The 23,337-nt window shown below is 41.3% G+C and overlaps 1 protein-coding gene across 1 annotated transcript in view; it reads right to left on the reverse strand.

Moving 5' to 3' along the window:
• Positions 1–475: 475 nt before the first annotated feature.
• Positions 476–23,337, reverse strand: part of LOC101396376 (ATP-dependent translocase ABCB1-like) — a gene marked incomplete at its 5' end in the record, with an annotated part of 65,623 nt that continues 42,761 nt past the window's right edge. The window contains 7 exon segments of the mRNA XM_087434050.1: positions 476–1,101; positions 1,901–2,047; positions 4,550–4,756; positions 11,311–11,508; positions 11,991–12,147; positions 14,475–14,615; positions 15,889–15,989. Coding sequence (XP_087290176.1) covers positions 898–1,101; positions 1,901–2,047; positions 4,550–4,756; positions 11,311–11,508; positions 11,991–12,147; positions 14,475–14,615; positions 15,889–15,989 — 1,155 coding nt within the window.

A 23,337-nucleotide genomic window follows, 5' to 3' on the forward strand; every position in this document is an offset into this window, starting at 1 on the left:
ATTTTAAACATCTGCCACCAGAAGGATCAAATTTGGAAGAGGACTACTAGGAAATGTGATTCATTATCAAAACAGAAAAAGAGTTAATTGTATTTTTACAAGTGCAAAAATAGTAAAATCCTGAAAGAGCCCTTTATAAGAGCAATGCAAAATATTTAATATACATCAGAGTATAGACTTCACAATTGTGCATCCTCTGCCCTACTCCAGTCCCCCAAATCTTGTATTGATCTGTGTGGTTGGTTTGAGAGGCATCATAATGTGGAAATGGAAGAATCAGCAGGATCAAGTCCAAGAAGAATGAATCCAGATGATTTTGTAGGGCCCAGTGTGAAAAGATATTTACAATAGGAATTATTTACACTGTTTAACCTTTCCCACAAAAGTTAATTGGTGTTTTTAAAGAAGTCTTTTTTTTTTTGAATGCAGAAATGATTTTCAATATTCCAATTGGGAGATGCTATATTTACAGGCATTTTAGACAAGGTGACTCCAGTCATATAAAAGTTTAGTTTTATTATAGGCACTTTGTGCAAACATTCAGTACTTTTTGCTACTTCTATAATCTTTTAGCAAAGCAGTCAGTTACAGTCCAAATAAGAAAATATAAACAAAAATTATATACTTTACTACCAAAATCTACTTTGAATTACTCTATAAATTTCAAATGCAATTAAAACCATTATTTTACTCCATTTGATGATGATTCTTTCTGTTTCTTTCATTATAGTCTCTGAAGACTCAGAACGTGGTGGAATGATCTCCCACTGTGGCAGGAAATGTTAAACAGGTAACTCTACGTAGTTTATTGAGTAAGCACTCGCTTTTTAACTTTGATTAAATGCCACATTTAACAAATATTAGAAAATATTTCACAGCTCATATGGTCACAGTTCACTAGCGCTTTGCTCCAGCCTGGACGCTGACCAAGGTAAAATAGATGCCTTTCTGCGCCAGCAGCTGTTGGTGTGTGCCGTGCTCCTTGACTCTGCCATTCTGAATCACCACTATCAAGTCTGCGTTCTGGATGGTGGACAGGCGGTGAGCGATCACGATGCAGGTGCGGCCTTCTCTGGCTTTGTCCAGAGCTTCTTGGACAACCTGTTCAATGATCACATAAATTGATTCTGATAAAAATAGTCCTCTCCATGACAAGCCTTCCAATTTCTCCAGCCATAGGTCCTTCTATAACAATGGTGTCAGTGACACATAATAGATTTTACAAAGGAAAGGATTTGTCATATCAGAATATTGAATCCTACTTTGAATTAGTTCTGAGGCAGGAGTTATCTCTTCTCAAAGTTATAACAATAAATATAGTCTGTCAACTCATCTGAAGACATTTACGGGTATGCCTAGCCACATAACATCCTTCAAGGCAGCCCTTTAGTCCAACTCTGCAGAAGACTGAACAGAGGCCAAACACAGCCTCCTCGAATTTTGGGATTTTTAAGATAGGGAACATCTCAGAATTAGTTTGTCTTTCAGATAGCTAATACTCAACGTTTTCTTGAACTGAAAATGATTACTAATATTTATCTTAAGGTACAGTCAGCTTTTAACATTGTATTGCCCTCACTTTTTTATACAGTTGCTGAGAAGATGCTGCTGGTAGAAATGAGAAATAATGCCTCCTGAAGGCAGCTTCTCAGGTCAATACACAGTGATCCAGGGCTGTTTCTGGGAGCACAAGTGCTATCATTTGTCTTGCTTCATCTTAGGTCTCTTGAATCACAGCTACAGAAAGTGTTTCAATTCCACTGAAAGCTGACATAAGTAACAATCAACACATCTGGCTAAATTTTGTTCTCTACTGTGGAAGATTAATTTAAGGAGGATAAATTTAAACCTTTTATGGACGACTGATTCAAGCATGAATGAGTCCAATTTAAATTCTTACCTTCTCACTTTCTGTATCCAGAGCTGATGTAGCTTCATCCAAAAGCAAAATCTGAGGCTGTCTCACAAGGGCACGAGCTATGGCAATGCGCTGTTTCTGGCCGCCAGAGAGCTGAGTCCCTTTGTCTCCTACTCTGGTGTCATATTTCTGAAAACAGGATGTTGTGATTATGAAAAGTAGAACTGATAATAAAGTTCTAAAAAAGAGTCTGCTTACAGAAAACAGGATAACCACTTCCATACACACAAAGAAAGTACAGGTACAGAAGCTAAGAATGGGTACACAGAGAGTTAAAAAACAAAAACATAGCTCTAAATGGCAGGTTTGATTTCTCTCCTTGAAAATAGACATTTGGGTCTTGAAAGTTATGTTTTAGTGTAAGCAAGTCAACATTTTTATGAGGAAGCATATTGTTGCAATGTTAGTCTCTACCACTCTTCTGATTTCATTATATTTGGGACAAAGACTGGTAGGAGGAAGGAAATTTGATTTGAATAGGCTATGCTTAATAAAATAACTGAAGCTCATTTTATTGATAACCAGTAGGTGACGCTCTCTGCATTATTTTAAAGTGAGGAAGGGAAGAAATTCTTGGGTTGCTAGCCTATTGGTGTCTGTTTTTATAAAACTATCTCCAACACTTCAACACTTTTAATGGATGTTAAAGAATTCTGTTTCGATGTCTAACTTTAAAAGCTGAACACTCCTTTTTTTATTTTTGTTTTTAGGGTGCTCCTGAAATTCCTCACTTATTGTTTCCCACAGTAGATAATTGGCACTAACTATTCAATATGATGATAGGGAGAGGAGTTAAAAGGGTATGTTGGGGAGAACAGAAATGTGATGTGACAGACAGCATGTGTAACCTGGAAAACAATACTATCTTATGATTCTCAGGCCCTTGCCAGGCAGAAATTTTAGTCAAACTGTGGGCTCTGATTCTAGCACCCAGAGTTTGACTTTAAAAGCATGTTCAAAGTAGGGTTGCCTATTTTTATTTGCTGTTTCTGGCAACCCTAGGTCCTTGGCATCAGACACAGGTCTCCACCTGCAGATGGAGTGAGAAGACTGCAGGGGAGGTTCTGTCAGATGCTGGGGACTGCCTCCACCCCAGAGCTGCAGCTGCCTGGGCGGGGGAGCACTGCAGTGTGCCCAGGTGAGGTAGGGGTGCCAGGTTGCACTTATTAGTATGGATCCTGTTGAGGCAGTAAAGGCAGGGCTGTAACCCTGAAGGAAGGAGGTAACTAGTACGGCCCTGTGCCAGGTGAGGTAAGTCCAGGTATGAATCACTCAGGCGAAGAAGTGGGTCCTTAGACAGCAGACAGGACTAAGGGGTTTGCCTTCTCCTTCCTCGTCTAGACACTGAGGAAAAGAATCACGACGTCTACAGGTATGCTCTGTGTGACAGACGGAGCCCAGGAGCCCAGAAAGGTGGGGCTCCTGTGGTAGACAAATGCCAGAGGGGCAAGTATAATCAATGAGCTAGATAATAGTTACTCTGTGTGATTGTCTTTGGTAAGCCCTAGCCCAGTGGTTCTCAAACTTCAGCCAGCGTCGGTATCACCGGGGCCATTAAAACACAGATTGCTGGACTCCACCTACAGTTTCTGACTCAGCAGGTCTGGGGTAGGGCCTGATATCTGCATTTCTCACACGTTCCCAGGTGATGCTGATGTGCTGGTCCATGCTTACCCTTTGAGAACACTGACCTCATTGTTAGTAAAGGAGTTTGCACTGTACATTTTACATGTTCTAGCCTTGGGAACGGCCAGTTAGGCAGAGTTGGGCTAGAAGGTTACAGGAGGGGAGGGGGACAATGCCTCCTCCCTGGGGCCTATGATGTGGTGGCAGCAGTTATCCAAAGAGGAGCCTCAGGAAAAGGAAATCTTGGGAAGAGTGGGGGCCACCTGGTATTGCCATCCTTCCCCATGGGGAGATTGCCTTCCTCACCGGTCTGAGGCGACTGAGCTTTCTTTTTTAGGGGGCACTTCCTTACAATAAAGAGCATAACTAATGATAATGGAGGTGGGTAGATACCAACCTAAGAGGCTTAAGAGAGAGCGAGAGGTTCCGTTTATCTAACTTCCTGGGAGGAATTCAGAGGACATCCACAGGATAACAGCCCAGGGAGCCGAGGGAAGGTTTCAGTAATCAACCCTGTAAGCAGAGCTTGGGGCCCATGAAATGTGCAATGGTGAGAGATTACACGACCCCATGGTTACTCAGTGACTCAGCCCTTATCAGAGAGAGCCTTCTGGCTAGCATGGTTCCAGTTCCCTGGCCTGGCCTGACGCCACAGAAGGAGGTTTGAGCCTCGGGGGAGAGCTGCATGGAGGCAGAAGGAAGACTGGGAGAGAAATGGGGAGGGAGGGTGATGCCTGCTTCTGTGGGCCCTGCACTTAGAGGGAAAGGCCTCCCAAACATATGCGCTTTCAGTCAGGCTTGCTCACAGGGAGTAAGCTGGGTGATGAGCTAAAACGTAACATCGAATGGGGACGGGAAGTGTAGCCAGATGCTTGTTTACAGATGGGTGTGTGTTTTGGTTGCTCATTTCTCTTCACCTTTGGGAAACCAGCCCTTTAGAAATCAAACTATAGGCCACGGAGGCTGCCACATGCTCCTGGGCTCCTAATTTGGAGAGAGACTTACATCAGGCAGTGTCTCGATGAAGCGGTGTATGTTGGCCTCCTTGGCTGCCTGCACAATCTCTTCCTGTGACACGACCCGGCTGTTGTCTCCGTAGGCGATGTTCTCACCAATGCTGCAGTCAAACAGGATGGGCTCCTGGGACACGATGCCCAGGTGTGCTCGCAGCCACTGGACGTTCAGGTGCTTTATTTCTTTGCCGTCAATTAGCTGAAAAGAAGAGGTCACAGATCCACTTCAGGACCAGCACATTGTGAATTTAGCAAGATTAATATCATTGTTTCATACATTAAAATTGCCAAGTTACTGTGAGAGTGCCCTTTGTTGTTGTTTTTAGTTTGGATTGTCAAGGTTAATTGAATAAGGTCATAATTTTATGCTTTGAGGAACTGTCATGTTTCTTCTGTTTTAACCCTGGTTTCTGATATATGCACGTGCTGCACAGAATAATGCCCCCCACCCCAAGATATCCATGTTCTAATCCATGAGACCTGGGTGTATGTTATGTTACATGGCAAGAGGGAATTAAGGTAGCAGATGGAATTAAGGTTGCTAATCAGCTGACCTCCAAGTAAGAGATTATTTTGGATTATCCATGTGGGCCCAGTGTAATCATCAGGATCCGTAACTGTGGAAGAGGGAGGCAGGAGAATGAGTATCAGAGTGGTGCAGTATGAGAAAGACTCTGAAACAGCAAATAAAACATTGGCTAGCTTAAAGTAGTGTTGCTTCCTTAAAACAGGTTGTTGATTAATCAAACTTTGCTCAGTAACAGAGACAGCAGTACACCTGTGCCCGGTGGGAACCCAAAGCCCCAGGATGACCCCAGAACCAAGAATCTTCAGAAATGTTGCCACCTGAGCTCTTTACAAAGCAAGAAGTCCTTCAGTAAGGAAAATGTGGCTTCCAGCAGACCAAGTAGCTTGCTTATGGACTGATTCGAGACTAGCTAATCAGCTTACGTGGGTCCAGCTACTGCTTAATAGCCCCTAACTCCTTAAATTTCACCCTGAAAGCTTGGATCACAGAGACAGATTTGAGAGCCTTGCTTCCTGTGTCCTTGCTGGTCGACCTCACAATAAAGCCTTTCTTTTCTCAAAAGCCAGTGCCATGGTATTGGCTTCTGGGTAAATCGGGCAGCAGACCTTTACCTTGTGACAACTGGACCAGTAATTGTTAGCTTTGAGGATGGAGGAAGAGGCCATGAGCTAGAAAAGGCAAGAAAAAGAACTGTCTCCTAGAGCCTCCAGAAGAAACACAGCCCTGCTGATGCCTTGATTTTAGCCTGGTGAGACCCATTTTGGACATCTGACCTCCAGAACTTGTAAGATAATCAATTTATGTTGTTTTAAGCCACTAAATTTGTGGTAAATTTATTACAGCAGCCACAGGAAACTAGGATGATGCATTATATTTCTGGAATGTATCCTGGTATCCTTATTCTTATCTATCAGTTTTTCACAGGAAAAGTAGCCAAGATCAGGGTGGAAATAAATAACTACTATGACCACATAATAGGTTTCTGGTGAGGTTTCTGTTCTGACCTGAGATATTTATGATCAGGTTTTTGAGGAATCAGATGCAGCAGTTAAATGGAATAGAAATGAGTGTGGGAGGGTGGCTGCTATATCTGTAGTTGTTGATCTTGGGACAGTGAATTAATTTCTCTGTTTCCTTGTCGGTAAAACAGGAATGATGATAATTCCTAAACTCACAGAATTGAGGATTAAATGAGATCATGTAAGGACCCCACTTAGCACAGTGCTGGGCACAGAGGATGTGCTCAAGACTGTCAGCGGTTTGTAACTGGGTGTGTGTGATATACTTGGAATACAGGTGGATGAAAGGATGGACGAACATCTACAATGCTGAGCCAAGGGAGTGGGAAGGAGAGGCTGCCCTTTTTCTACTGACCTGGCTCCCTTGATTATCCTGCAGAAGCCTGGGGAGTGCCCTTTACAGCCTTGCTGTTAAAAATCCTTACTCTCTGATGCAGGTATGCCTGCCCAAAAGATCTACTTTGCAGGAGAAGTCTGGCATTCAAGTGAGAGAGTTGTTCATCCCCTCTGAAGAAGACATCAGTGACTCAGCTTTGAGCTGTACTAATAGAGGTGATGAGTATATACTGAGCTGTATATACTCGCTGTATCCTGTGTGCCTGGCTGGGCACCTCTGGGAGACAGCTGGCCAGGGGTAAGGTACACTCTTTGCTGCAGGAGCACAGCTTCTGTTTGTGAAGCTGGCAGGTGCAGGAATGGAAAGCACAGCCATGACCTTATTAGTACCAAGCCCAGTTGCCATGGAGACTATTCCGAGCATCTGTGCTCCAGGCTTCCTTACAGTGTCAATTGAAGGTGGAAAGTAGAGGCTGGAGAGAGGCAGGAAAAACCATACAAGGATGTGGCGAAACAGCAGATCTTGTTAGATAGAACACTGTACTTGAGAAATGGAAATTTGAGGAAAGAAGGAGTGATTGGTTGTTTTTTTCTTTTTCTTTTTTTCTAGGCTTATGCCCCTGGGAGGAAAGTAGACACTGCCTAGGTAATATCATCAGACAAATTTCAATAATCCTAGCAAGTTTTAATGAGTCTCTCCGTCACACTGAATATAGTAACACTCTTAGGCCTCCTTATCCCCACAAGATACACTGGATTTGCAAAGTATTTAAAACCTGTGTTAGCTGAAGAATTCTTTCTTTAGGGAAGACGTGTTTAGAAGCCGAAATGTAAAAACAGATCAATGCAGAGCTTCTTAGGCTGAGGCATGGGTGGTGGTCTGAGGGAAGACAAAGAAACTCTGGGAAATCAGTGAAAACTGCTCAAAAGCTACTGCCTAAATAAAAACTTAACTAGGAAAATAAACACATTGGTAATAATAATGTAAGGCCAAATTAAAATGACTAGCTATCTCTATTCTAGATTGTTGAATCTACTGCTTACTGCCACTAGCAAAATCAAATGTTAAATATATATTACTCTGCTATATATATTTACTCTGGAATAAAGATTATAGATGAGTTATTGAGTGCTAGATATATTCTAGGACCTGTGATAGCATGTCTTATAGATTCTCTTGTTTAATCTTCATAATAATCCTTGTGAGGTAGGTGTGATATTAATTGCAATTTAAAAATAAGGAAATGAGCAAAGTTAAGGAACTTGTGCAAGGTCACACAGTTAGTAACTGGGGAGCTAGGATTGGATCTACACACTATAGGTTGGGTTCTGGTAACACAAGTGTCTCATAATTGAAAGATATTTTCTGACCTCCCTCAAAAGAAGAATGTCCCCATCTTAGTCCAGGGACCCTCTGGGTAATACCCAGACAAAGACAACAGGCTTCTAACTGTAACCAAAGAGGGACAGAGGACTCTGGTGGTGTGTGGGAGGGACAAGAGAAGGGAGAAAGGGAAGGTCAGGGTAAGACCCAAACCAGAGGTGATTTGACAGTGAAGCTAAGGAAGCTTAAGCTTCAAGGGCCCTCAATTACAGATGCATGCTGGGAGTTGAACAGTGTTCTGGTGGGAGAGAGGCCAGGCTGCAGTCAGAAAGCTCTTCCGGGTAACACTGATGATAACCTGCCTAAACAGAATCTTGAAGGTTTCAATATTTTGTTGTGATTTTTTTTTTCATTATAAGCAAATATTCACTTTTCTACCTATTTTTTTATTCATAACTTTGTATTCTTTTAAGTAGAGTCCGTAAAATTGTATAACTTTCAGGCACCACAAAAGTTGGAACCTCTCCTCTGTACATTTCCGTAGCTTCAGTTTCCAAAACTCTCTGCAGTTTAACCCCAACCTTTCAAACTGATCAGTTCAGTGGTTCTCCAACTATGATTGGCATCAGAATCACCTGGGAAGATTGTAAATTTAAAAGGTCAGGCCCTAACCTACTTGAATGAGCCAGGGTGGCTGTGTCCTTCATGAGCTCTCTAGGTCATGATGATACATACCAGTTTGAGAACCTCCACAGGTCACTGTTTCTCAAAGTATGATTCAAGGCCCACTGATGGTCAGGAGAATTTCCTGACCTCAGGATCAAGTCCTTTCTTCAGTTCTTATGATCAAATGATGCTCAGATCCACAGACTGATTTTTACCTGGCAATAAGAACTCATTACTAGTAACCTACTGACTTATTAAGGGTTACTAATTGATATTCATAAACGAAACTTGGCACATTTACTAGTGTTTATTGGGACATTTCCACTAAGAAGTCTGGCTGCTGTGCACCACTTGGCAGTGTTTCAAAGCTCTAGTGCAAATGCACAGGAGCAGATAATCGTATTCCTACCACAGCTGAGGACACTGTTTTCAGTGCATTATCAGTGTTGTCTTGAGAAGGTAATCGTCCTATGCACTCAGCATTCGTTTCCACATTCTCCTATGTCTGCCCTTCCATACATCAAGGGACTGCAAAGCTAAAAACTTATGTTCCAGACTTCCTTCTGGTTCTGCAAGTAATTGAGGTTCTACCAGTGAGATGCATTGTGAAAAATCTGGAAGGCAGAGGCCAATTCTCTGTAGCAGCCGTGGTAAGCTAACACGTGTTCTGGGAGACGGGAGTTTTTGCAACAGCCAGACTCTGGACTTGTGTCTTCAGGTCTGAGCAGATGTGGCATTGCATAATTTTCTGCAACTTCCTGGCCATAAAATCCCAGCTGCAGTGCTGTGATATGAATGGCCAGGAGCATTTACTTTCACTTTTTACATCTACTCTTCCAGCCCTTTCTGATGATTTTGTAAGCACTTAACTCCCTTTATTAAATATTAATCTACTTGAAATACCTAGAGCAGCTTCTGTTTCCTACGCTGAACCATAACTGATATGGTCCATGATTTTAATTATCTTCTCCTTGTGTTTCTGTATGTGTAGAATAATCATTAATTTCTTTACTTTCTCTTTAATTACTGTACTGTGTACCACTGTTGTTTTCAGCTCCAGCACTCTGTTATCACTGTTTTTTCCACTAAAGTGACTGTGAGTGCAGTAAGGTGGCCCTGAGAGTTTTTGTCATTCCTAAGTGGTTAATAATCAAAAAAATTTGAGAACCACAGCTCTAATTAAATCTCCTATTTCAGCCAAACTCGCCTATAGGGACATTGGGGACAAATCACGTATCAACCACAGCTCACATCTCTGGCATCAAATGACGTTCTTGACTGTCCCCCCTCATGCAGCCAGCTCTAGGCCTATCTTCTTTAATCTCACTCATGGAAGTATCTGCCCCATCTCTTCAGTTAAAGTCTTTCAGGGTGGACACCATACCCTGTAACTCATTAGAGCTCAACATTTAACACGTTGCTTAATACACGTCTGTTAAAGACTATAATCAGTGTCTGAGAGCTAACATCTCCTCCTCTAATTGCTACATTTGTCAGCGAGGTCTTCATTTAGAGTCCTTTGTTCAAACTTTAACCACAAAATTGAAGCATCAAATCAGAATTCACACAAAATAAAGACAAGGTAGTAAACACCAGGATCAAAGCTTATGTAGCTATGGAAGAGAATGGACTGAGTAAAAGCACAAGTGTCTTTGAATACAATAAAAAATATTTATGAGTAACCATGATTGCTGTGGGGAAGTAGAGCCCTGGACTACAGGCTGAAAAAGTTCTATTTTCACATCAGTCATCTGTGCAAGAAGGGCCCATATGGAGCTGGGCATCATTATGACTACATGGAACAGCTATCCATTCTGGTTGATCGGTGCCCATGCTATTCCAGTTGTGTCATATTTTTAATATCACTTCTGAATACAACCAATAACTAAATGCGTACATAATGAAAATTTCTTGCTATAAATTCTATTCCTTCCTAATTTGAGTCTGTTCCTATTCTCCATTATAATCATTTAAAATTTCACTACTCCCTTCAAGACTCCTATCTCAGTACCTGAGACAGTCCCTGAGAGGCACTGAGTCAAGATCGTCTTGAATGTTGAATGAATAAATCTGACCCTTCACTTAATCTCTTACTGCAGAAAACAAAACGGAATCTCTCTGTATTCTTTGTGTGATGCCCAAATTTGCTGATCTCACTTTGCTGTTTTCTCCTTAAAAGGTGTTTCAATGCCCTCTCTCCACCAATGGTTTTATCTCATCCTCAGCTATAAACCTGCTCAAAATTCCACCTCCTAAACAATTTCCCTGGATTCTGCCTCCCCATTCAAGTGGCTGTTATTTGCCTTTCTTTCACCTTTGATCTTCCCGATAGTTTACACTCAGCTCCATTTCCCCCCCTCACCATACCCTAGCCATGCTAAACTGTTCTACCACCACCACTTCACTGAGAATTCTTTAAATCTCAGAATTAGCCCATTATTTGCTAAATCCTATCATGTCTTTTCAGTCTTCATCCTACCCTATCTGTCCCTAGCACCTGTCATTGCTGATTACCTTCTCCTTGTTGAAACCCTCCCCATCCTCGGCTCCCATATTATTTGTCTCTCTTAGCACCTCTCCTCTATCTTTTTGGCTACTTCACTTTTTCGTGGATCTTCTCATGCAAGCTGAAACCTAACCAAGGGAAGGGAGATGGGTGGTAAAAAGGCTGCTTGCAAAAGAGGGTAGAGGGGCAGTGTTGAGAGAGAGCCTGGAGAAGATCAGCACACAGAGTGGAGACCCTATCTAGGATGTCAGCCTTTAAGTGGGAGTGTTGTTTAAAGGTTTGAAAAACCATGGTCTATAGACAAGAATTAAATAGACGCAGGTATTAAGATGATGAAAAACCTGAAATGAGCTCAATGAGAAAGTGTGCTCACCACTGTTCCAGCCAAGGGGTCATAGAATCTCTCAAGGAGCTGGACCACTGTGCTCTTCCCACAGCCGCTGCTGCCGACCAGGGCAAGCGTCTGGCCCTTCTTCACCTTGAGACTCAGCCCCTGAAGCACTGGGACATCTGGTCGAATGGGATAGTTGAACACGACTTCATTAAAGGTCACATTTCCTTCCAGTGTATTCTAAAATGAGAACAATAACAGTAAATTTGCTGTCAATCTGAAAACTCATTGCATAGTCAACCCCCTCTACCACCAGGTGTCAGAAGGTAGTGAACTTGTGTAACAATTAGGATTCATTTGTAACTGCTAGAATGTAATCAATAAGATGTAAAAGGGTCAGTGTTTTCATAGTATGCATTGTTAATACAATACAAATATAACTCAAATCTGTTCCCCAAGAACAGAGTAACCTACATATAATAAAAGCCTTTTAACAGGATTTGCTTATAAATTGGCAATATTTCTATCCCCCTGTTGCTTTGTTATACAGAAATACTGGATATTAACATATATTATTAGCACTTACTAAAATGAACCAATGATCTAGAAAGTTTCATTTTATTACCAGCAAATAAAAAAGCACAGATTTTATTAAATTTTCTCTTAGAAAAATTTCATTGGTCAGTTAGGAGCAGATTATACAACCAAAGCATCAAACTCACTGGCTGTAGGCCTTCGGTGCTATAGCTGTCAATCACAGGGGTTCTTTCAATGATCATGATGATGTGGGCTGCTGACACTTTGGCTTTGGCATAGTCAGGAGCAAATGAACTGACCTGCCCCACTGCCATGGCACCAAAGACAACAGCTGAGAATACCCTGCAGAAAACAAAGACAAAACGTGTGCAACAAGTTATGACTGCAAAGCTAGAAAGTTGGTACTTCTACAACCAGAGAGCATTGTCTCAACAATTACAAAACAGAAGTTTAGAAATATAATACTTTTCCTTATTAAGTTCATCCCAGTGTAATAGATTGACTGTAAAATGGCCCATTTTTCATCTCTGTCTGTATCCTCACCTTCTTGTAAAGTGACTTTGCAGCTCCTCCATTTAAGAACTGGAATTTGTTTTCCTACCCTTGGAATCTGGGTTGGCCTTGTGATTTGCTTCAGCCAACAGGATGTGGTGGAAGTGACTGTTGCTAGTTCCAAGCCAATGACTCAAGAGGCCTGGTATGTTTTTCTGTCTCTCTCTGCCACTACTACATGCCTAGCCTGCTAGGGAACAAGGCACAGATGGAGGATAGCTGTGTGGGCCAAGCCAACTAGCTCGTAGCTCACTGCACACATGAGTGAACCTAGCTGAGATCCACTATGTCCAACGCAGAACTGCCCAGCTGACCCATAGACTTGTGGGCAAAAATAAATGTTTATTATTGTATTTGACTGGGTTTAGTGGTTGGTGGTTATGCAGCATTACTGTGGCAATCAATACTGGATATAGGCAGTGATGCTCATTACGTCACATTCTTAGAACACCTCTGAGCTAGACAGCCAAGACAGAGTTCCTTACAGAGCTAGATTTCATGCTGCTCTCAAGATGCGTCAGTATTCTTAATCTATGACGTGGGAATCAGAGCAGCTTCAAGTTGGGAAGATGTCACAAGATGTCAAGTCCAACTCTCAATGTTTGTGCCCAGACACTTCTCCTAAGTTGGCTTCCATCCTTTGTTTTAGGAAGTAGCAAGTGTGATCAAGTAAGTCTATTGTTAAAAAGTTCTTTTTCAAATTGAAGAAAAATGTACCTCCTTTTGCATGATACGGCCCTTCAAGTACTGGAATATTGTTAAAAAAGCCCTTGGCCTCTTTGATAACTCCTTTCACTCTCAACATTCCAGCTGCCCTCCTCTGGATGCAATTATCCACATGCCTTTTTAAACAGTGGGCCTGGAACTCACATAGCACTTGGGGACCCTCCCATACTAATCCTGAGTCCATCGTGTCCTCTCCCCTCGACTCTAGGCCTGTGTTAATGTAACACACAGCGTCTTTTCTTTTTTTTAAATAGCTCTAAATAAATCACACACATGGTTAATCTTGGGCTTGTTATTATTTAGACCTGTGGGATCTTTTTAAAATGGACTGCTCTTCAGACAGGCCTCCCCTTTCCTTTACTTGGAAGATTGATTTTCCGAATCAAAACGCCCAAGTGTCAGCAACTTTCATCAGTTCAATGCCTTACCCTGGAGTAAAGCAATATATCAAATAATTATCTAATGAAAGCCCCTATGCCAATGATCCTGGTTTTGATCTTTTGGTCATAGTCATAAGTAGCAGCTGCATATCATTTTTCAGACAGAGATATTAATAAATAGTGGAAATTTTAAATCTTCTGTTGGGGTCATCCTGAGCAAACTATAATGCAAGTACAAGTCGGTGCCTAAATAGGATGGAAATATTATACTAACACATTATATTGCCAGGCTTAGATGATTCTGTTTTAAATGTAAAACTGTATTACCACTAATTATGGTCGCTATCAAAGGGCAGAATCTCACCCATCACCAAATCTAGATGCTCAGAAAGATTACACACACTTTTCACGACCAGACTGCATATTTGAGCGCTTTAGAGTATAAGTAAGTCCAGGCCTGTTTTCCCCATGACTGAGGTACAATTTTCTGCATTCACAGAGATGTAGCAGAAATCCCAATCTAGCTTTTCCTTTGTCATTTCTGAATTTCTCCACCTCTCACCTTCTAGCTGCTCTTTTTTATCAAGGAAAGCAAATTTATCCTGGAATCTCCCAGGCCTTGCAGAACTCAGTGCTCCACACCTGTTCTTTACCTGCCTGTTCAGAGGCTCCTTTAAAAGGAGCCAGTCAGGCACTTGGCTCAGGTTTTGGCTTCTTCCCAAATACCAAGGCCTTCTGGAAACCCCTTATTGAATCACTACCCCACCTAGCCAGAGATTCAGAAAGGTCAAATGTGTGAGTCAGTACTGGGGTGTGGGGAAGTCACTGATCCCCCAAATGAAATGGGGTGCTTCAGTGATAACACATGGAGACTCAGAGGCAAAATGCCACCTTCTGAATCATCAGATGTCTTCATGAAGCTTCACAGTAAGGTTTTCTATCCAGACATGAAGAATGTTCACCTTGGTTTTATTTCCAGAGTTTAATCGTAAATATTAACTCGATACTTACAAAAGTACATTCTGAAAGCTCATCAACTGATGTGCCACCAGGTAGGCACCAAACCGGAAACTGCCAGCATAGGAAAAATACATCATTGCCTGGGTGAGGGCAAATGTGATTCCAAAGATGTGTGCTTTCCTCGAGGAGTTTCTGAAAAGAAGACATTTTGAAACTTACTTCACTTTCATTTCTCAGTGCCTAAAACACAGCATTTGATACATTAGCAGTGGGGCATGGAGCCAAGGGAAACAAAAATGGGTTTAGTTTCAAAAACATTGAGTTTGGTCCTCACTTGACTACTTGTGAAAATTTAGGAAACTGCCTAATGGAGGATTAACCACACACACCTCAGAGTGTTGAGGTAAAGTTAAAATGAGCCAAGGAAAACATGAAGAGCCTGTTAGGGATTAATAAATAGAAGTTCCTTCCCTTTTCCCCCGTCTTGGACATATAACATGTATGTGCTCTATAGTAAACATTCATTCAGCAAACATTTGCCCAATACCTACCAGCTGCAGGGACCACGCTGGGCGACACAGAGGAATCAGGCACTTTTTTGCCCTGGGGAACCCAGGGATCAAGTTGGATTATAATTTATGCAGTGGAGGTAGCTTGTGAATAAAATGTTATGGGAAGAAAGGAGGTAGCACTTTACTCTCTGGGGGAGTTAGAGAAGGCTTCACAAAGGAGTTAACATTCGTGGATTTTCTGAGCCACGTGGAACTGGGCAATGTGGAGTCAGGCTGGTGAGTGGGCAGCCCTCTGGGCCATCAACTCCTGTTTCAACCAGATCAACTCTGCTTTTATCTGTTTCATATATTGGGATTTCAAATAAAATTTTTTTCAGAAAAAAAGGCTCTACTATCATTAAAAAAAAAACTTTGAAAATTCATCAATAAAGTCCAGCTTTCTCCTTTCACCACAGAAGAAACTAGACTCAGAGGTTAGGCTTGCTTATGTTCACATCACTTTTCACAGCCCTCACTGGATGAGTTCATCAAAGGAAGAACAGAAGGTCCACTGGAGAAGAGTAAAGAGAGGAAGGGAAGGCAAACTCAAGAAGCACCACGTCCTCGGGTCCAAGAGATACCTCAAATTTCATGTTCCATAAAGAACTCATTTCCAACGAGAGCAAATAATAGGGTCCTTATCCAAACGTGGCATCGGAGCGTCATTCTCAACATCCTCTCTCTCCCCTTCCCATCAGTTACCTGCTCTTACAGCTTCTACCTCAGAGATGCCCCTGCCTTAGGTCAGCGTCTTGTGATTTCTCTCTGGATAATTACAAGTGCTTCCCAACTGGTTCCCTTCCAGTAGTTTCTCCACTTGTTCCCTACCTTTCAGCCAAAGTAATCACCCTGAAAACAAATCTGATGATTGAAAAACTCCCCACTCTCCCCTCCCACTCTTCAGTGGTTATTACCTATATGGGACTTGCAAACTCTGTGCATACATATCTTCAAACTTCTGCTCCCGAGTCAAAGAAACAACAGTTCGGAAGTTTTCTATTGCTTCAGTAGCGATCTGTAACAGAGGACACCCAGTCACTAAGAGGCCCAAAGGCAAACAGTGGCAATTAGTTTGAATTCCATAAGAGAGATTCATAAAATTAATTTTATATTACACATTTATTTACTATGACCTATGAGCTTCTTTACAATGGAAAAGGATTCTAAGTAATTTATCAAATCTAGTTTTAGATCTGGAAGGAAGACTGGCTACTTTCAGCTCCTCTTTACAGAAACAGAAGCTAAGGCTTAAACAGACAAAAGCATTTACGTAAAGATACATAGCTTGACAGTGGCAAAACGAACCTGAGAACTCAGTATTTTACTTCTATTGCAGTGCTCTTTCTTCTATGATGGCCACATCTTAAGTTTATAGTTATTTTGTATATATATTTTAAATGTGATGTTTATATTTTTCTCTCTTAATTGTCAGTCATGACAACTGAAAAATATTTGGAAAATAGTGGTAAGATAAAGATAATAAAAAATTACATATTGGTTTATTTTACATATTAGCTTACATGTTGTTTTTACCTAAGCATATACATATTTAACAAAATTGGGATCAAATTGTGTATTTGGCTTTATATCATTTTTTACCGTAACAAATATCAAGAACATTTTCCAAGGTCATTAAATATACATTACTAATGGGATGTTTAATGGGCCACTTACTATCTCAGCTAGATAAGCATTCCTTTACTGCTGAACAAGGTTTTCAGTTATTTTCTTACTAAAAATAATGCTGTGATAAACATCCTTGTACATAAACATTTGTCCAAATTGAATTATCTTCTTAGGAGAAGTTCTTAAAAGTGAAATTACTAGGTCAAAGGGAATAAACTAATTTTTAAGGAACACGGCACATATTATCAATTTTTCTAGAAAGTTTCTATCATTTAATTGTGTTTTAATTGAATGCAGCTTCCACCAAGACTATTTGATTAGGACAGATACATCCTTTACCACCTTTTGGCGTCTGGGTAAAGGTCTGTGGAAAATATGAAAAACCCCAGTGCACAAATGAGATTTCAGCCTACATTAGCCATGGGACCTTGAAACACCTCTCTGTCTTGTTCTCTGCCACTTGTGACAACATGGATGGACCTTGAGGGTGTTATGCTAAGCAAAATAAGTCAGAAGGAGAAAGCCAAATACCATATAATTTCACTCATATGTGGAAGATAAAAAAACAACAACAACAAAGACATAGATACAGGGAATAGATTTACGGTTACGAGAGAGGAACGAGGTGGGGGGAGGGTGAAAGGGGTAAAGAAGCACATTTGTACAGTGACCGATGGCCACTAGACTTTTGGTGGTGAACACGACGTAATCTATACAGAAGTCGGAATATAATGATGTACACCTGAAATTTATATAATGTTATAAACCAGTGTTACCTCAATAAAAAACTAATAAAAATTTTTTTAATGATGGGGATGGACGAGAGGGTCTCTCAAGTCCCTTTAACTCTATAATTCTAAGAGAAATTAATTTCCAGAATTATAAGTCTGAATTAGAAATCAGTCAGTAAGAGAAATTATTCTTACTGTTTAAGATGTTCTTCCTTTCTCTGGCTTTTATGCTGATCAGAATTGATTCTAATAAAGACACATTCAATTACATTGAGTGAATTATAGCTTAAAAATCATAAACACAAAATCTCACTTATGCCTCACTGAATCCTATACAAATTACCTAACTCAAAGATAATAGGAAATATTTGATATGACATTGTCAGTTTTAAAGACTAAGGCAAAGAGGTATTAGAAGAAAATAATACCATATTCTTAAAAACAAAAACTTATTTAAACAACAAAGTTAAAAATATTATAGTCTGACCCAGTAGGCCAAGAAAGTTGACTTATTTTACAACAGGTTACTTACAAATATAGGAAGATGTCTAGATTTAACTTATGTTAAAATATTTTATAAAATTCTTTACACATTATAAATATAATGTGTACTCATTTTAGAAAATCCTAAAAGTACAGAAAGCAAAAAGAGGAAAAAACTTCACCTCTAGTCAAACCCCCCCAAAGACAATCCTTGTTAAGACCCATGTTAGAAATATTTTCAATTATAAGGTTTCAAACAAATAGAAGAGGTTTTTGCATTGGTAAGAAAAATTCAACAAACTATAATAGCGTTTACTGGAAAACAGATTTTACTGTAAATTTCAATGGAATGGTTTTAAGAAATATTTTCTGTGCACAATTTCCTAAGTCAGTCGTGTTTTGTTTGTGAGTGGGTAGTAAATGTCATTTTTTAGAGTGTGAACAGCCCAATAAAGAGAGTTTGAGTCACAGACCTTGCTTGCTGAGTAAAACAATATAATCACTTCACAATTGTCTTCATTTTGCCACACAATGAAGCAATTAGGAAAAGTCTTAATTAGTACTTTGCATCCACACAGCTTCATTTATTCCAAGAGTTTTCAATAGAGACTCAGTAACCACTGAGGAGAGAGAACTTCTAATTCAAGAAGAGGAAATAGCACTGAGTTTCCCTCAGAAACTATCATACACTCAATAATTGTGAAGACAGGAAAAAATATTTTTGTTTCTAGAAAGAAAAATCTCACACTTCTCTTCCTACCCTCAAATAAACTGAAGTTTGATTACAGCTTTTATTTCTGAAAAGGAGAAAGAATCTATTTTATAAAAATGTTCATTAGTCAATAATAATGTGACAGAAATCTGTGGAGCACAGATCATGGGCAGGGTAGAGGTTATGAGCAGGCTCTGACATCACACAGTCCTGCTCTGGAATCCTGGGCCTGCTCTGTCCCTTTAAGGGCAAACCAACAGATACGGTCCTGGTCCCCATAGAACTTATGTGTTAGTAGGGCAGAGAGACCATTAATCAATAAACAAAGAAATAGGAGAGAAACATTAAGTGCTGAGAAGTGTCACGAATTAATTCAAGTGTCAGAAAAGGTCTGTCTGAGGAGGTAATAATTCTGAGATGTGAATAATGTAAAGGAGCTGGTCATGGGAAGATCAGGGGAACCAGCTTGGAGTGTTCTAGGAACTGAGAGAAGGCCTGTGAGGCCAGAGCAGGAGTGGGCATGGAAGAAAGTAGTACAAGATGAGGTCACAGAAGTCGTTAGGGGTTGGGTCATAAAGAGGTTTTTCCTAATTGACATATAGTTTACATACAATATTGTATTAGTTTCAGGTGTGCAACACAGTAATTCCACATCTATTTATGTTACCAAATGATCACCCTAAGACTAATAACCATCTGTCATCAGACAAAGTTATTACAATATTGTTGACTATATTCCCTATGCTGTACATTACATACCGGGACTAATTTAAATAATTGATAGTTTGTACCTCTTAATCCCCTTTACCTATTCTACCCTTCCCCTACCGCCCTGCCCCCTCCCTCTGGCAACCTCTAATCTGTTCTTTATATCTGTGAGTCTGTTTCTGTTTTGTTTGTTCATTTGTTTTTTTAGATTTCACATATAAGGGAAGTCATATGGTGTTCTTTCCCTGTGTGGCTTATTTTGCTTAGCATAATACCCTGTAGATCCATCCATGTTCAACAATCCCATTTGCAATTACATCAAAAAGAATAAAATATCTAGAAATAAGTGTAACATAGGAGGGGAAAGACCTGCACACTGAAAACTATAAGACACTAATGAAAGAAATTGAAGATGACACAAATAAATGGAAAGATATACCATGCTCATGGATTGGAAGAATTAATATTGTTAAAATGTCCACACTACCCAAAACAATCCACAGATTCAATGCAACCCCTGTTAAAATACCAATGGCATTTTTCACAGAACTAGAACAAATAATCCTAAAATTTGTACGGAACCACGAAAGACCCTAAATACCCAAAGCAGTCCTGAGAAAGGAGAAGAAAGGTATCACACTCCCTGATTTCAAACTATACTACAAAGCTATAGTAATCAAAACAGCATGGTACTGGCACGAAAACAGACACACAGATCCATGGAACAGAATAGAGTGGCCAGAAATAAACCCACGCATCTGTGGACAGCTAATTTTCGACAAAGGAGCCAAGAACACAATGGAGAAAGGAAAGTCTCTTCGACAAATGGTGTTGGGACAACTGGACAGCCACATGCAAAAGAAGGAAAGTAGTCCATTATCTTACACCATACACAAAAATTAACTCAAAATGGATAAGGACTTAAGAGCTGAAACCATAAAATTCCTAAAGGAAAATATAGGTAGTAAACTTTTTGACATTGGTCTTAAATATTTTTGGATATGTCTCCTCAGGCAAGGGCAACACAAGCAAAAATAAACAAATGGGATTACATGAAACTAAAAAGGTTTTGCACAGCACACGAAACCATCAACAAAAGAAAAAGGCAACCTACTGAATTGGAGAATATATTTGCAAATGATATATCCAATAAGGGGTTAATATCCAAAATATAAAAGAACACATACAACTCAATATCAAAAAGACAAATATTCCAATTAAAAAATGGGCAGAGGACCTGAATAGACATTTTTCCGAAGAAGATGTGCAAATGGCCAACAGATACACGAAAAGGTGCTCAACAGCACTAATCATCAGGGAAATGCAAATCAAACCCACAATGAGATATCACCTCACACCTGTCAGAATGGCTGTTATCAAAAGGACAACAAATAACAAGTGTTGGCAAGGATGTGGAGAAAAGGGAACCCTCTTGCACTGTTGGTGGGAATGTAAATTAGTGCAACCATGATGGAGGTTCCGTAAAAAATTAAAAATACAACTACCATATGATCCAGCAATACCACTTCTGGGTATGTAGCTGAAGAAAATGAAAACACTAATTGGAAAAGATATATGGGGGGCGGAGTCAAGATGGCGGCGTAGGCAGACTCTGAACTCACCTCCTCCCGTGGACACAGCCAATTTACAACTACTCGTGGAAAAATTACCCCTGAGACAGAACTGAAAACTGGATAAGAGGAACTCCTGCAACAACGGACAATCCTAGCTGGGGTAGAAGAGGCAGAGACTCCCTTCTGGAGAGGAAAAACGCCAGCTTCACTGCCGCCGGGAGCAGCTCACAGGTACGCAGCCTCCCTGGAGGCGCCGGGCCCTGAGCCGGGGAGCGCCCCCGCTGTGGGCATTTTGTGGACCCAGCACAATCGAGACCAGCGGCATAATACCTGACTTTGCCTGCTACTAAAGCATTGGGTAGCACCCCCAGAAAACCCGGTTCACAAAGAAACTAAAACTGGCTCTTAAAGGGCCTGCGCACAAACTCACCCGTTCCAGAAAGCATCCTAAAATCACCAGAAAGAAAGGTGCACAGTGCTTCGGTGACAAGAGACTCACCTAATAGGCCCTGAGTGCATCTCGGTGAGGGTGAGACCTCTCCAGGGACTGGGACATTGGCGGCGGCCATTGTTGTGGCCTGGTGTGGCGTGCTGACACAGGCGCCATTGGAGTTCTCCCTGGGGCCTGCTCGCCCAGGGTCTGCCCCACCCGCTAGAGCACCGATTTAATCCGGCTCGGCCAGGGCAGGCAGCCCACCCTAGAGACTGGCCCCACCCAACAACAAGCCCTCAGGCAACGTGTGGGCCTGCATAGATTGGTGACTGGATTCTCTGCAGCCTGGCAGCTGGGCTGACTTGAGCGGGGCAGGGTGTGCACGAGGAGCGGGTGGAGAGTGTGGGGCGGTGGCGGAGTGTGTGGGGCTCCCGCCGTGGAGAGACTGGGTCCACTTGGGGAGGTCGGGGCGCTCACATGGGGCAGGACTGTGTTGACTGTGTGTGTGGACCTGTGGGCGGCAGGGCTTCTCAGCTACAGAAGACTTGTACTTCTCAAAGACCCACATAGGAGGTTTGCTCCACCTTCCAAAACCTGAAACAATTGGGTGCTCCTGTGCCTGAGGCCAGCCCCACCCAGCTGCAATCCTCAGAGAGCTGACAAGAGACCTAATAGGCTAGAGGCATACAGCAATTGTAAGGCCCTGAGCCTAACAACCTGCTGCAGTGAGGCCTACTCACTTAAAGAAATACTGCAACACAAATGTGGTATTAGAACTTGCAGCCAACTGTGCTGGGGATCCCCACAGCTGATAAAGAGACTGAAGGGCCCACAACAACTACAAGCAGCTGAGCATTACAACAGCTGGCCAGGAGCATAACTCAGCCTCCTGGGCGCCTACAGGGAGAGCAAACAGGCCACAGCAGAAGGATACACGTAGCCCACATAGGGGTCACCTGGAACATTGAGAACTGAGGGAAGCACACTGGAAGCCTCCTAAGCCATCACTTACATAAGGTCACCTATCCAAGAGCAGGAGGCGTGGCTGACCTACCTAATACGTGAACACAAGCACAGGGAAAGAGGCAAAATGAAGAGGCAAAGAATACATTCCAAGTAAGGGAACAGGACAAAACCCCAGAAAAGGAACTTAGTGAAACAGAAATGAGCAACCTACCCGACAGAGAGTTCAAACTAAGAGTGTTAAGGATGCTCACTGATCTGGGGAGAAGAATAGATGGACTTAGTGAGAATGTCAACAAAGAAATGGAAGATATAAAAAGAACCAATCAGAAATGAAGAATACAATACTGGAAATGAAAAACTCATTAGAGGGACTCCAAAAGGAGAGTAGAGGATCCAGAAGAGGGGACCTGTGAGCTGGAAGAAAGACTAGAAGAAATTACCCAAGGTGAACAGGTAAAAGAAAAAGAATTAAAAAGAGTGAGGACAGTCTAAGGGACCTCTGGGACAACATCAAGCGCACTAACATCCGTGTTATAGGTGTCCCGGAAGGAGAAGAGCGAGACAAGGGGGCAGAGAATCTATTTCAAGAAATAATAGATGAAAACTTCCCTAACCTAAGGAAGGAAACAGACATCCAGGTACAGGAGGCACAGAGAGCCCCAAACAAGATAAACCCAAAGAGGCCCACACCAAGACACATCATAATCAGAATGTCCAGAATTAAAGATAAAGAGAGAATCCTAAAAGCCGCAAGAGAATGTCAAGTTACATACAAAGGAAACCCCATAAGGCTATCAGCTGACTTCTCAGCAGAAACCTTACAGGCTAGAAGAGAATGGCATGATATATTTAAAGTGCTAAAAGGAAAAAACTTACAGCCAAGAATACTCTACCCAGCAAGGTTATCGTTCAAAATGGAATGAGAGATCAAAAATTTCCCAGATAAGCAAAAATTAAAGGAGTTTGTCACCAAGAAACCAGTGTTACAAGAAATGTTAAAGGGACTGATTTAAGGGGAAAAGAGAAGACCACAAATAGGAAAAATTATCTATTTCCACGATTAGAACGTAATGGATACAAATGCACAAAAGAGGTTGGATATGATATCAAAAACATAAAAGGAGGGGAGG

The sequence above is a fragment of the Ceratotherium simum genome, chromosome 1 (genome assembly GCF_057802395.1).
Source record: "Ceratotherium simum simum isolate JZ-2026a chromosome 1, ASM5780239v1, whole genome shotgun sequence".
Taxonomy (NCBI): domain Eukaryota; kingdom Metazoa; phylum Chordata; class Mammalia; order Perissodactyla; family Rhinocerotidae; genus Ceratotherium; species Ceratotherium simum.